At 38.6% G+C, this 16325-nt stretch overlaps 1 protein-coding gene across 1 annotated transcript in view; it reads right to left on the bottom strand.

Annotated features, from left to right (window-relative positions):
• Positions 1-16325, bottom strand: part of TMC1 (transmembrane channel like 1) — a 55349-nt gene that overhangs the window by 29087 nt on the left and 9937 nt on the right. Inside the window, exon 4 of the mRNA XM_036403593.1 lies at positions 11730-11870. Within this exon, the coding sequence (XP_036259486.1) occupies positions 11730-11870 (141 nt within the window). The remainder of the gene's footprint in view (positions 1-11729; positions 11871-16325) is intronic.

Below are 16325 nucleotides of genomic sequence, written 5' to 3' on the forward strand. Positions count from 1 at the left end.
AGACTAAGGATTCTTTACTCTCAGTGTACATACAATGCTGTAAACTGTTTTGTTGTCACACTGTATAACTTCAAAGCACTCTATATTATGTTTATTATTATTATTATATGGTATTGCCCAAAGCATCTGGGAGAAGGTAGACTATTGGGAAAATACTAATTGTGATGCATATTGATGCTGATGCACTTTTCTTTCTTTCCAGAACTGCTACAGATAAGTTTACCAAGTGAAATTAATTATCATGCTACTATTTTCTGCTCATATATTTTATACAAGAAAGGAAAAACATAGTTTTAAACAGCAAAATCTGGCAGCGCTAATGACAATATAGCAGTGTAGTTGAGATACAAGAGAATTAAAATTATATGAGAGGAAGGCCATTAGCCATGACATAACTTTTCTAATTTAATGGTTAAAAATCTCAGCATCTAGCTGTGTATTTTTAGTAACTGCAAATGCTTAGGGTAATCTTCAGTCTGAAGATCTATCAAAGCTTTTCACAGCTTAGACATCCACTGCAACAGTTGCTTTAACTTGCAGTACCAAGGATAAGCACACATAAGTGCAAAATTGAGTTATTGAATTTAATTTTCAGCCATTGAGAACTTTCCTTATTTGAGAGTCCTCCGAGAACTCTCCCCTTCCAAGTGCTTTCACCCAAACTCTGCTGGTGAAACATCAGGGCCGGTGTAAGTTCACCTGGCCTTCTCAGGACTACTGCATGCATTTTCCAGCATTTGAAATTATAAATGCTAATCTAATCACCTTTTTTTTCTCTCTATAGCAAAAGTAAAGATTCAGATTAGAAAAGATAAACATACCCAGCCACCCCCACAGCCACAGAGCCCACCTATTGATCACATCAAACATGTTTCCTGAGGATCAAGTCAGTGTACCTTTAAGGGCGTAGATCCTTTATTTCCAATCTTGTGTTTCTAGATCACATTTGTATTCTGGATCGTTACGTCTGATCTTTCTGTATTTAGCTAGTACTGACACTGATTGGTGATTCTTTATTTTCCAAGCCACTCTGAGTCCTTTACAACACACTGCTCACATATCATTTTTTCATTTTGATTCTCAGAAAAATCAATTACATTTCAGCACTTCCAAGTAAGTAGTAGAAAACAGATTAATTCTGCTTCAGGAAACCTGTGTCCAAGGGTTGCCTTTAAACCCAAGCCTCAGGATCCAAAATCTTACTGCTTTGTCAACAGATATAAGGGCGTCCTGACAGCAGATGGCAGCTTCCTCCCAAATTCAGCAGACAGTGCTGGAACAGTGCCATAAAAGCAGGAAGACTCAATAAACTGCATACCTACCAATCTCCCTGGTCAGCATACTATATTCTACGATCACTTCTATCACTGGGTAATTCAGGCTTGTTCATAAAAATTTTCTGAAATCAAAACCTATAGAGTAGAAATCTTGTGTTTTCAGTCATTGGTTATGTTATGCTGCAGAATATGAAATTTTCAAATTTTAAGTCAGGGTTTTTTTTAGAGTGGAGCAATAAGTTAGAAATTTAAGAACATTATGTGAAAACAGCAATAAATACGTTAAAAAATCCTTAATAGCATATATGAGTACTTTTTACATCTATAGGTGAAACACTCAAGCTCTCCACAAACTTGTTCTGATACAAAATAAAGCTAAGCCAAAACAGGAAGGAATTTTCCACTATCAAATTCCTAAAAAAAATTTATCTTAAACCCTTTTTTGAATTGTTTTAAATTAATACTGTAAGGTTTTCTACTGGAATTAGTTTTTCTTATCCTCATCTGCCTCCTGGACCCCTATAATGCAATCTTTCAAGTGTAATCAGTATTTAAGCTTTTTCTTTGGGACAAACCAAGAAATTGCTTTCTGGAGGTGGTGATCTGGACTATAGATCTTATGCTGCTGATGCTCCTTGAATGCTTCCCTGGATTCTGCTTTACCAGTGGCTGAAATTTCCTCTCTCCTTGCACCCCATCATTCCTAAATGTTTTATAACATTATTTTCACTGATTTTCATTTGGTTTCTCTGCATTGGATTAAGTTCATCATTGCATCACAAACAGCCATTTCTTACTGAGTGGTTTCAAGTGCAGTCAACTGAGTTGCACAAGAAAGACTGGACCAAGAAAACTGTTGGATCCACATGTGCACAATATTTATGAAGATATTTTCATGTTTCATCATAGAAGCATGAAGCAACTTACACTTTCATTTTCTTAATAAATTGCTTTCCCATTCTGAAAAGTTTGTTGTATAATTGCTAAGTCTGAATGGTGGACTTGCAGTATCATTTTCACTTTCATTTTCTTTTATTCTGGTCTAATAACAATGAACTTTAATTTTTTTTTTTTATTAATAGAATTGCTGGTATTAATGCATTGACCATTAATGCACACAGATCATGACAAGAAGATATTTCAAACATGCATTAAAAATGGCAGCAATAATGTTTCCAATTCTTGTGAAGTAATGGCCAAAATCATCACAATAGTTAATGATCACCACATAATTAATAAAAGAGTAGCACGTGCTATATGGGCAAAAGAGAACAGAGTGACTGGAATTAAATCCATCTGTCATCCAGTTGCACTAGTGCTCTCCAGGGCTCGGTACTGAGGGCAGTCCTGCTCTATTGATATCTGGAGGAGGAGATCAAGGGCACCCTCAGCCAGTTTCCCTCCTCAAAGGAGGTTGTAGTGAAGAGGGAATCAGTCTTTTCTTCCAGGTACAAGAAACAGGACAAGAAACAGTCTCAAATGGTTTCAGAGGACGTTTAGATTAGATATTACAGAAAGTTTCTTCACCAAAAGTTGTCAAGCATTGGAACAGGCTGCCCAGGTAAGTGGTTGAATCACCATCCCTGGAGGTTTTGAAAAAATGTGTAAATGTCATGATGAGGGACTTGGACTAGAGATGGACTTGACAGTGCTGTGTTAATGGCTGGACTTGATGGTCATAAGGCTCTTTTCCAATCTAAATTGTTTTGTATTATTGTTATGAAATTGAAAAATTACAGAAATTACTTTGTGCAAGTATTTTTTCACTGTTGGAATAAAAGAAATCAAGTTACCTTTGGTGTTCTACAGGCATATCTTACATTTTCGTAGTTTTACCAATAACATTCTAAATAACATTTTGATATTGCTTATGATGCTGGAGTCATCAAACACAATATGCGTTTTCTCTCCTCATCTTATCTTCCCCCACCAGCTCTGCAGCAGATTAGTGGAAACTAAATAATTACTCCACTGAGTACTTACTCCTGACTTCTGTTTGTAAGTTACTTAAATCTCCTGACCTTAAAAGTTCAGCATCAACTTGGCACCATTCAGTCAGGGACGAGGCTTGCCATGTCCTTTCCATGTCTGTGATACATGTTCATGTTAAATATAGTTCAACAGATTACTTAACTAAGGTTTCTACCTTGATGTCTAATACCTCTATTTGTACAACCCTGTGGATTTCTGTCAAATTTTTACCTTTCCTCCATTTCTTTTGTGCTATAAATAACAGGAAGAATAGGCAACTCTTAGAAATACTTTAGAAGCCACAAAAAAAACAAAAGTACATGTATACATATTCATGCCCACTTGGAAGTATTGTGATTTAACAAACATGAGGATGTGTCAAAAACAACGCAGACCAACAAAACCAAGCTTTGTAATCACTGGTATCATGTGTTAGAGGTAAATTATCTGTATCACAAGATAGGCCAAAGTGTCCCCCACTAGCTAACTGTGAATTTACAGAAGCTTTAGAGAAAGCTTATTAATTGAATTATGGATGCAAGAACCAATAAATGTTTCAGGGGGCCAGGCATTATTGTCCCAGAGAATCCTGAGTTAATTATTAATACAAGGTGTGGAGTTACAGCTTCCAAAGTGCTAGGTGTACAGTGCCTCCGGCACTTCTGTGCTGCAGAGGGGATGCATTACAGCTCTTAGAGCTTGTTGCTAATGAATATGATTTGAGTGGACTAATCACATTTTTCAGTAACAGTTCAGGAAAGTTTCAGACTCTAAGAACTAAAAGTGCAATAAAAAGAAATGTTGATCGTCCAGGACTTTTGTAAGTCTTAGAAGATTGGCTGAAAACAGACTTCAAAACAAATGTTGGGCACAGATCACTTGAAAAGCAGCTCAGAAATAATAGTGGGCAAATTATATTGTTATTTAGTACCCAGCTGGCCTCCAAGACAGCCAGTCTGGCCTCCAGGACTGTCAATATATCCACAGTAAGAGAGATGAAATACTGATTGATGGGATTACAAAGAGTCCAACAAAAGATGAGAAATTTCCACCATCTCACACATGCATCTCATAAATCTTTGGGTTTGTATGCTTATAAAAGTTCTTCTTTCCAATTCATTTATCTTGATGGGGAGTCCAAGTCCTGTAATAAAATTAATTATGCTAGAAAAATACTGAACAATCACCATAATGTATTCTGTCCCTAGCATGTGATCTGCTATGATGCAGTGACCACATCAGTGGAAAAGGGAAGCACATCAACGTGTTGGAGCTAGTCCAAAGGAGAACTGCCAGGTTGCTCCTAGAGTAACTTGGTTAGAAGGATGGAGCCAGCCTCCTATGAGGAAAGCCTGAAAGAACTGGGTTTGCATAGCCTGGAAAAGAAAATGTTTCAAGGTGACCAAATTACAGCCTCCTAGTACCTGAAGGGGACCTGTGAGAAAGGGGAGGGACTTCTTGTGAGAGGCTGTAGTGATGGGTCATGGGGGAAAGTCTTTCAACTGAGATAGAGTAAGTTTGTATTAGATATTAGGAAGAAATTCTTTACTGTGAGGATGGTGAAATGTTGTCACAGGTTGTCTAGAAAAGTTGTAGATGCCCTATTCCTAGAAGTATTTGTGGCCAGGCTGGATGGGGCTCTGAGCAACCTGGTCTACGGAAAGGTGTCCCTTCCAATGGCAGGTGGGTTGGAATAAATTTAATTTTAAGGGCCCTTCCAACTCAAACTGTTCTATAATTCTAAGCGAAGAACAGATTCTGCACTGCACTGATTTTTCTAGGGGAAAAAGGATAGTTCTCCCATCTTTCCTTATGACATGTGTTTAATTGGAAGCCCTTCAAAAAGCCTAAACTTGATGTTTTACTATCTTTTTTTATGTAACTTGTTATTTCACTTGTTTTGATAGTGTACTAACTGTCTTGTGGTGTAACTTTAGAGAACAAGTTGGCACATCTCTGAGTTCATGCACTCAGTTCTCTAATTATATGTTACCATAATAAGCATTGCTGCTGGATACAAACTGTTCAGTTACTAATGGAATTTGTGCTTTTGTAGCACAGAATTTTGTCTGTCTAAAGTGGCATGAACACTAATAAGAGAAATGAGATGAGTATACCAGAGGCAAGCACAGTATTTAAACTCTTCCCTTTTCTTCATATTGGTGCAAAACTCCATCAGAAAAATGTACAAACAAGCATGTGGTTTCCAAAATCCAGACTGAAACTGATAGATTTCCCTGAAGATTTTCAGCTTGCAACAGCTGAAGCTCTGGCGCATTAGTTTGTTTGGGGTTTTTTTCAGTGCCTTCTTCTAATCAAAAAATCACAGAATCATAGAATGGTCAAGGTCGGGAGAGCCCTTTAAGGGACGTTATGGTGCATCCATCAACCCAGCACTACCACTGTAACCCCAAAACCACTAAACCACATCACCAAACACCAGATCCAGATGCCTCTTGAACACCTCCAGGGATGGTGACTCCACCACCTCCCTGGTGCATCCTATTCCAAAGCATGACCACCCCAACAGCAAAAAAGCTTTTTCTAGTATCTAATCTGACTCTCCCTTGTCTCAACCTGAGGCCATTTCCTCTTGTCCTCTCACTGCAGGCACTGTAGCAGATTTAGGCCCCGACTCACCTCAGCCCCTTGCAGGGAGCTGCAAAAAGCAATGAGGTCCCCCCTGAGCCTCCTCTTCTTGAGACTAAATAACCCCAGCTCCCTCAGCTGTCCCTCATGAGAGATGTTCTCCAGTCCTTTCAGGAGCCTCGTTGCCCTTCACTGGACAGGCTCCAGCCCCTCAGTGTCCCTTTTAAAGTGAGGGGCCCAGAACTGAGCACAGACTTGAGGTGAGGCCTCCCCAGTGCCCGGTCCCAGGGTTCAATCCCTGCCCTTGTCCTGCTGGCCACGCTGTTCTAGACACAGGCCAGGGTGCCACCGGCCTTCTTGGCCACTGGGCACACTGCTGGCTCATGTTCAAACAGCAGCCCCCAAGTTCCTTTCCGAAGATCAGCTCTCAAGCCACCTCACCCCAAGATTGTAGCACTGCACAGGGGCTGCTGCAGCCCCGGCGCAAGACACAACACTTGGCCTTGTTGAACCTCCTGCAGTTGTCCTCAGCCCCCTGATTGAACCTGTCCCTCTGCAGAGCCTTCCTGCCCTCAAGCAGACCAGCACCCCCACCCAACTCAATATCATCTGCAAATTCAATGAGGGTACAGTCAATTCTCATGCCCAGATCATCAATAAAAATGTTAGACAATAGTGACCCCAAAACACAGCTGTGGGGAGCACCACTAGTGACTGGCCATCACTTGGGTTTAGCTCCACTCACCACCACTCTCAGGGCCCAGAAAAACAGCTAGTTTTTACCCTAGTGCACCCATCCAAGCCCATTTTTCTGGAAGGATGCTTTGGGAGACTTTATCAAATGCTTTATTGAAGTCTAGATAGATGACATCCACAGGCTTCCCTTCTTATACTAAGCAGGTCACTTTGTCATAGAAAGTGATCAGTTTGGCCAACCACAACCTGCCTTTTCATCAATCCATGTCATCTGGGCTTGATCTCCTGATTGTCCTGCATAACAGCACTCAGGACAATGTTTTCCATAAATTTCCAGGAGCTGAGGTTAGGCTGACAGGCCTGTAGTTCCCCAGATCATCCTTCTGATCCTTCTTGTAGACGAGTGTTACATGTTGAGTGTTAGTCAGCTCAAACTTCTCCAGTTAACCAGGACTGCTGGTAGGTGATTGAATGTGTTTTGGTTCTGTCACCACTTCTCTTATTCCTGTGGGGTGGATCCCACCAGAACACGTAGACTTGTGCACATCTAATTGGCATAGCAGGACACTAACCATCTCCTCCTGTATTGTGATGGTGTCACTCATTTTCCCATCACCAACTTCCTGCTCAAGGACCTGGCTGTCATAAGGAAAACTGGTTTTGATACTGATGACTGAGACAAAGAAGGCATTAAGTACCTCTGCCTTTTTCTCACTCCCTGTCAGTACACTACCCTTCGCATTCAACAAGCAATGGAGACACTCTTTTACCTTCCAATTACTTCAAAAGTCTTTATAGAAAAATTTTATTGTCTTTAAAAGTAGAGGCCAATCAGGTTCTAGTAAGGCTTTGGCTGTTCTCCCTACATGAACTTGTGGCATCCTGGTAGACCTCCCAAGTTATCTGTCCCTCCTTCCAGAAAAAATAGATTCTCTTTTTGTCCTGAGATCAGGCCTAATATTAACCAGCCTGGCCTTTTCCCTAATGACCTGGCCTTTTCCCTTCCTGCATATGGGGACAGCCTGTTCCTGAATATTTAACAATTTCCTTTTTAAAGCATATTCATCCTTCCTGGACTTCTTTGCCCTTCAGGACTGACTCCCAAGGGTCTCTGTCAATCAGTCAATCAATCAGTTTATTCCTCTCTAAATTTCAGTCTCTCAAGTAATAATTAATGATCATTTTCACCTGGTGGTTCTTCAGGTAACTTTGTGCTGACCTGAGTAGGCAGTGTCACGAAGAAATGTCACAAGTTCTCCCGTAGAAAAGGTAGAGCAACAATACTCACAAACCATGTAAACCAGTAGAAGGAAAATTACTAGAAGAAGAAAACTCTTCTGAAGGTGAATATTTGTTTTAGAAATGACAAAAAGTCTGGACTCTAGGCACACTCTATACTCAGCAGCACAGACCAGCGTGTCCCCAGCCCACAAGTCTATTGCTTAGGGCCTAGGAGAGTGGGGATGCTGTTGTAACATCTTTTCACTCATCTCCATGTCTTCTTCCTCTCTTTTTTCACATCTCCAGACATGTGAAGAACTGACCACCATGTCTCAAGGTGAGCTTAGAGTCTGACAGTATCAATACAGCTCAACTTGAAACTGCAGAGGGACACTGTATCAGAGCAGTATCCTCATCAAGTCACGGTTCTTCAGAGAATAATCATGGGCTGTTTGAAATGCATCTTTTTAGACACAGGGATGTAAATTAGAAGTTAGAGTTGATCTAAATCGCCAATGTAGTTCTATTAAGAATGCCACTTCTGCAATGAGCACTCAGCCATTTTTTAACAGAAGGCATCCTCTGCAGAGTAACTAGTTCTACATCTGTGCTCTAAAATGATTGTTCATTCATGCATTTTTCCAAAGAATGAAGGAAAATATTTAACATTCTCCAAAATAATCACTAGAGTTAAGCATAAATCATCTTTCCCACCATATACAGTTTAAGCCATGAAAATTTTTTTCCTTCGAAAATGCTTAAACAACATTTTTAATTGTAAAAAATGCCTTGCTCTCTTATAACCACAAATTTCATTGGAAATTAAATCTTTCTCCCAAAATTGTTTGTTTTGACAACACTTCTTTTAAAAAAACAATATTTAAAATTAGAAGTCCCAACTGATGTTAATATTAACCATTCAAAATAATATAAAAAAGTATTTTTTGGTCTTGTTTTGTCATGTATAAGAGTATTACTGGATAGCACTTTTCTTCCACTTTTGGAAATAAAGATGCTGATACAGAACAAACATGGAAGTGGGGGTTGGCTTATATAATTACATAACATTCATCTTAAGGGTGAGAAGAAACCTCCAATGAAGCATCTCTCAATTGTGAAAGCTGGAAGACTTACAGAAATAGGGCAATTTGCTCTTCTACCTGTAAGGAGATAGTTTGGTTTTTTCACCACAAATCACACAATATTCTAAATCCTTCACAGAGAAAGAAGCAGATGACAGGGGGAAATACTTACTACTAACAATGTTTCAATAAGAGTTTCAAGAGCCAGAAATGCTAAGACAAGGTTATTCAAAAGTCACATAATTGATTTAAAAGTTTAAGGCACTTACAGCCAGCATGTGTCCATTTTTCTTACATACAAGAACAACGCCAATAATGCCAATCTGTTAGACTAATGATTCTGTTATGAATCTTAAATTACTTGTTAAAATACAGAACATAGATACCTTAAAATATGCTGATACTATTGTAACTGTAATCACAATAGAGTGCCCATTTATAAGATAAAAATTTTACTTCAAGTAGCATAAAAACTCCAGGCTTGTCTTGCAACTCAGTTGAACTTAGGATCCAAATAAACAATTACAAAAGCAGGGAGTCTAGAAAATACACTCTATAACTGTATTTTGGCATGTATATCCTGGGATCAGAAAATAATTAAATGGTTTAGGCTGTAAGGAATCTTATAGATCAGGTATTTCCAGACCCTCTGCCATGAGCAGAACACCTCTTACTAGGCCAGGTTGAGCAGAGCTCCATCCAGCTTGTCCTTGGACATTTCCCGAATGGGGCATCCACAGCTTCTCTGGATTCATCCAGCGTCCCTCCACCCTCACTATAGAGAATATCTTCCTTACACATAGTCTGAAACTAAATTCTCTAAGTTTTTATTACCATTTTTCTTTAAGGTTTTATTACTTCTTGTCTAATTACCATATCTTCTTATAAAAATCTGTTCCCATCTTTCTTAAAAACCCCCTTTAAGTATGGAAAAGTTGCTATAAGGTGTCTCCAGGGCCTTCTCTTCTCCAGGGTGAACAACTCAACTCTCATAGCCTGTGTCCATAGGAAAGCTGTTCCAGTCTCCTGACTATTTCTGTGGCCCTCCTCTGGACCCGTTCAAGCAGGTTCATGCCTTTCCTGTACTGAGGACCCCACATTCCAGGTGGGGTCTCATTAGAGTGGTTTAGAGGAGCAGAATCCCTTCCCTCATCCTTTTGGCCACGCTGCTTTGGGTTTGGTTTGCTGGGCTGCAAACCCACGTTGTAGGCTTTCCTTTGACTTTCCATCCACCAGCACACCCAAGTCCGCCAAAGGGCTGTCCAAGCAGACATTGACCACCAACTCCCTAGGTGTGACCTAGGGAGCTGGTCAGACAAATTCAGACAATTTCTTAGCAACCTTACAGTCCACACATTTAATCCATATCTTTAAAATTTGAGGAGAAGGATTTTGTGGGGTACTCTGTCAAAGACCTTACAGAAGTCCAGCTGAATGACATCCACAGCCCTTCCTTTGCCCACTGATGTAGTAACTTCATCATAGAAGGTTTGCTGGTTTGTTCAGGCAGTTCCTTCCCTGGTGAAGAAGTGTTTATTGTCTCAAATCACCTCCCCATCCTCCAAGAGCCTTAGCAGAGTTTCTAGGAGGATTTTTCTGTGAATTATTGTATTAATAGAGTGTTTCCTCCAATACCAGTGCTCACAACCAGAAGTATAGAGGAAAAAATTACTTCTGTGCCAGCTTTCTTTGCCAGATATCCCAAGGCCCAGAGGTGTCTCTTGATCATCCTTGAGCTACAAGTTGCAGCATCATCACTGCCCACATAGAAAAGCAATAATGGAAAATAGTCTAAGGGACATACCAAGTAATGAAGTTTTCCTTGGAATTGCTATAAATTATGGGATAGAAGAATGGCTGTAAAAATGGAAGCTTTCTCCATAGGAAGACTCTAATCAAATGTTAAGTTTATGTACATGGGGATCCTTCAGCTGTAGACTATCCAAAACCTAATCTGCTCATTTTTATTTTGTGAAAATTGTCTGACCTTCACAATTCTACTCTACATCTCCCAGATACTGTTTCCTTTTACCTAGTTTGATTCTTTTCACTACCTCTTTGTAAGTTTACCCTTTCCAAAATTACCTTACCTTCTAAAAGGATAAATCTATAGACTTTCCACACCATATTTCACATCTGTGATTTCTCTTCATATTAAAAACTCTCTGCAGGACAGACCATCCTTTCTCTGCTAGATATGTTTTGTTGGTGTCTTGGTATTGCTGCAGCAAATTAGTTATCAAAAACAGGGGAGCATAGCAGTTTTGTGAAAAGAATAAAATTCTCTCCATTTACTCAGTTCCTGTGCTTGGTGGAAATTTAAATGTAAAGAAATACTTCATTATTGCCTCCCAAGTAAATATAGCGATAGGTATGCTAGGGCAAAATGCAGTTTTCTATGTGGCATAAATAAAAATACATGAAAGTACAAGTTCTGCTTCCAAAGAGTTTGCTTTTCCATAAGCTATTTTTTTTTCCTTTCTTTAAAGTCAGATTAGGGATAAAAATCCTCTCCTTTCTCTCTAGCAATCTTGAGGTAGTCCTGCAGTTTCATAATTTTTCTGAGATATTAATGAGCTATTAATCTCACCAGTGGAAGAATTCATCAACATCAACCTAACTGAAGAAAAGGAAAAGATTTGCTCTGGGTTGTAATGGAAATTTTGAAAAGAAAAAGCTTAGCTTTCCATATTTGATTTCAGTTCTACTGGGACAAGAAAGCAGTGATCTGCAGCACCCTTTACCTCCACTTTCGGTGAGCATACCTCCTAGAGAAGAGAGATTAGATGTGGTCTGAAGTTAATTTTGTGAGTAGGTACAGAACTAAAGTGAAAATTCAGAAAAACAGTGCAGAACAAGACAACAGACATTCATTATGGAAATCAAACCATACTTCAAGACAGACAACTTCTTTTTCATCTTCCATGGCTTGTTTCGTAGCGTGGCAATAAGTTTCTTTTTTTCTTCTACCTCTTCTTTCAGCTTGGCCAATTCCTCCTCTGTAATTGGCTCCTCCTCAGATTCAGAATCAGAGCTTCGAACAAAAGCAGGAACAAAAAACATCACCAAACCTCAGATAGGACAGATGTTTCCACAGAAAAACATACTTCGTGTTAATTTCTGTTAAATTTGAGGCTATATTAATGCCTTCACACTTGCACAGAAGGGAGGACACCCTTCCTTTAGACTTGTTATTAGTTTTAGTATGAAAGGCAAAGCCTGCATACAAAATGCAGAGCTGGGGGACAGTGAGCAGCACTCTTGAGGTAAAATCTGACAGTCACTTATTGTTTCTGCAGCTGTAATTAGCCTTCTTAGAGTCCCACCCAAACTCACTATGGTCAAGTGAGGATGCTCTAGCTACAGCCATAAAAGCAAACTCCTTCACCTCAGTATGTCACAGTAGAGAGACAAATGACAGCCCATACACTTACCAAGTCAATAATATTTCATAGATGGGAAAATTTCAAAGCCACATTTCAGCAAGCATTCAAGGAAAGGAGGTGCAATTGTAATGGCATCTCCAGGTATGTTGTGTCTGTGATCTGAACTCATTATCCATATATCAGTTTGTTGTATCTTTGCAAAGAATTGCTAATTAAAACAATATTCACATTTCTAAATTCTGCATAGATAACCTTTTCTTTTGAGCAATCTTGCATCTCATATAATAGCATGTAGCTATTCATTGGCAACAAGTGTTTCTTCTTTTTATGCAAGTGAACAGAAAAATTATAAAAATGAAATCAATAGACTGACTTTCTGTCCTAAAAAGCTGACAGTGACAACTACCACTAAGTGATCTCTTGATGATAACAGTTTGATGCATTTCTGTCTGTTCTTGTTGTGCTTTCTTTATCTTCTTTTGTTGATTCGCTTGCCTGTTTCTTTGTCTTATGAATGTTTGAAACTGTACTGAAGATTTGTTTGGGGTTTTTTAATGGTTTTTTGGCTTGATTGGAGAAAAATTAATTCTGACTTGATCAAGCCAATAGTTTTCAGGCTCTTTAGCTCATACTTCACCTTTCTGAGAATTTGATATCCAAGATCTGATGTGAGAGCTGAATTATTCATTACCTAATGTATAGGTTCTATCTCCTGAAAAGTTTAGAAATTATAAAACTTTTCCTCTACCAAAACAGGTAACACAGGTCTTTTTAGAGATCTAAATGGCATAAATGACACAAGAGTTTACCAGCAAGAATACTTAAAGGATTCAAAATAAAGACATAAAATAGAAGCAAAATACTTTTTGAAACACAGAAAAATACAAGTTTGTTATTGGTCATCTGCCTATAGTCTTCATTAATTTTACTTAATTATAGGGAAAGATTAGGGGATAAGCTGAAAACTTTCAGGCAGAAGTTAGCACAGAAGTTAGCAAAGGAAAGAAAGAAGCTTCCATAGCTAAGGGTCACCTTGCTCTTAAAGGTTAAAATCCTATTTATTATCATAGAGCCATAGAATCACAGAATGGTCCAGGTTGGAAGGAACCTCAAAAATCATCTCTCTCTAACCCTCTCTGCCATATGCAAGCATGCCATTCACTAGATCAGGTTGCTCAGGACCCCATCCAGTCTGGCCTTGAACACTCCCCAGCTGTGGAGCACCCACAGCTTCTCTGAGCAACTTGATCCAGTGTTACACCACACTCGGAGTAAAGAATTTCTTCCTAACATCTAATATAAATGTGTTCCCTTTCAGTTTAAAACCTTTGTCCCCTGGTCTGTCACTGTCTGGCCATATTAAATTTCTTTCTCCTTTTCATAAGCTCCCCTAAAGCAGATCTCCCTAGAACCTTCTCTTCTCTAGGATGAACAATTGCAATTCTCTCAGCCTGTCCTGTAGGAGAGGTACTCCAACCCTCTGAGCATCATTGTGGCCCATAGTGAATAGACTGTCACCTTAGAAAGTTGTACCCATCAGTCTTACTGTGTTGGGCTTTACATGGCAAAAAACAGTATCACAGAAAGCTTGAAGCTACATGAACAAAAACTGCTACTGAGAACGACATCTATTTATTGGCACACCAGAATTGTGAAGAGCAAGTTAAGAATGGCATGAAAACTGAAGTCAAATGGATAAAGGATAACAAAGTGATTTGTGCATAAAATTTTGAGACAAAATGCAAAGAGAGTCATGTCTTCATGATGAACAGAAGGATTAAAAGTCTGATTTGAGAGAGCTCAGAATCCATTGTTGCAATCAGCTGTTCTCCATTTTACTAAGAAGAGTGATGTGCCTGAAATTAAACATGTCCTTTGACGGAAGATTGCTGGATTATGCAAAGCTGGAATTTGCTGGTTTGCAATGCTGCAGTGAGAGAGTGGGAAACATGAAGGCTTTGTGCTAATGTAGTGAACTTACTGAGAAAAGGAAGCTTAACAGAACACAGGAGGTCAACTCAGGATAATACAGGCTTTGTGCCCTTTGCCAGCTACTGCTTTGTTTGTCTTTACAAACATGTCTCATCTTACATTCTTCACCTTCCTTTGGAACCAGAAAAATAATAAAAAATCCAAATTCCAGAGTTTCTTTAAGAAATCAGAATTTTCTAGTGTGTTTACATTATGCAGCCAAACTTGGTGGAGTAGCAGCATACTTTCCCTTCAGCTCAAGTGGTGGAACACTTGAAACCAAAATTCTGTCAGGAAACCAAAATTCTGTCTTCTGCATTAAAAAGTCTTAGCCTTTCATGAAAGGTTTTTATTCACACATTTGAAAGTCAGAAGGGTTCATTGTGACCTGCAGGCTAACATAAAGCACCAAGTGTCAATAAATATCTTGACATAAAGACCCCATCCTCCTTGGCTCCAATTCAATACACATCTAAGTCAATGGAGTTCTTGAAATCAAGTGATTCTTCCGAGTTGAACACACAACAAATTTCTTCATTCTAGTTTGGTTTTACGGCCTTATTATACATCTCTATTTTGGTTTTAGTTTCATCTCCTCTTTATGGATGTAATCGACTTTTCTCATTATTTCTGTGTATAGCATTAAAAATTAGGATGAAAATGTTTTCTTTGAGCAAGGATGTTACATGATAAGACTGGTAAGACTTTGAAAGTATAGCATGACAATTTAATAAATTTTACTAAATTTGAAATCTTTCTTTCTAGTTTTTTTGTGTAAATTGTAAATTCTATTTATGCAGATAATCCCTATAGCATTGCCTGTCAGTTAATACTATTCAGTTACAAAAAGTAGTGTCTTAATCTTCCATGTACCTCCAAGCTTTTGCAGAAGTTTTATACTCTCAAATGAACTTAATAAAAGTCAATTTACTCACAGATAGAGCTATGCAGTAGGAAGAAAATTATGCCATTCTTTTCTTTTTTTATGTGACAGCACAGAGTTTCTAAAATCAATCAGACAAAATGAAACAAAGCAGTAAAGAACTAAACCATTTTCTAACCCATGAACATCTCCAACCCTCACAGTGAGATTAAAGGTGCAACTTATCATTGATATTTTGGGGTTGATGATTATGAACAGGGTAAAGCAGGCTCTCCTCACACCCTCAATAACAGGCAACAATCAGCCTCATCAACAATCATTAACATCTAAGAACAGAAGATTTAAAACTCATCGAGAAAGAACTCCTTTGATCATGGCATTACCCTGGGAAACTCACTACCACAAATTAACCAAGAGTGGAATATTTAAGTTTTGAAAAAACAAAACAACTAAACCAGAAAATCAATGCAGAGTTCTTCTAGCATTCCCTTATGTCGTTTATGTAGACTAAGCAGTGCATGAAGAGGTTTTCCTGATTTAAATGAAAAGTACAGACGGGGAAAAGGGCAACTGTAGCAGATTCTATTGACTTGTACTGTGATCTCATGAAAATGGGGCATGTTGCTGGAGTTTAGCAAAAGCCACCATGACAGCGGTAAATACAATATTATCTCTCTGCCAAATAGTTCCACTTTTCATTTAGGGAAATTTTTCTTGTATTTTCTTTCTCAACTTCTGATTTCACTGTTTTCCTGCTATTTCATGCTGAAACACTTTGGCAGTTAAAAAACTGCATCAGCAAGGTCTATGCTTAAGCAGTATAGAGAATTTGTTGTGATAGGTCCTCCTGGACTTGCTAGAGTGGCTGTATTTCTATACTGCCAACCTTACTTTCCATTCTGAAGTCTTACAAACCCTTTATCTCAATCACAGCCAAACTGATCACCAGCCTGCTATCCTTCATTCTTACATTATTTTGTCTTTTCTTTTGATAATATTTTAAAATATTATTCTTCAATCTTTTCAGAAGCTCCCGTAAGTCTAAAAATATAATACTCTTGAGTTATCTTTGAGAGTGTCCTCAGTTTTTCCTCAAATATTGTTAGGCTTAATACTTTAAGATCAATGTTTTGTTCAGGCAGCAATTTCAAGTTACTTAGCCCAAAATTATGTATTTTAATATTAAAAACTTTGGAAGACAATGAAAAACATTGTGCCTTTGTTCAGTTTTCTATTTTCAGTGGCCTTT

The sequence above is a fragment of the Molothrus ater genome, chromosome Z (genome assembly GCF_012460135.2).
Source record: "Molothrus ater isolate BHLD 08-10-18 breed brown headed cowbird chromosome Z, BPBGC_Mater_1.1, whole genome shotgun sequence".
NCBI classification, from domain to species: Eukaryota; Metazoa; Chordata; class Aves; order Passeriformes; family Icteridae; genus Molothrus; species Molothrus ater.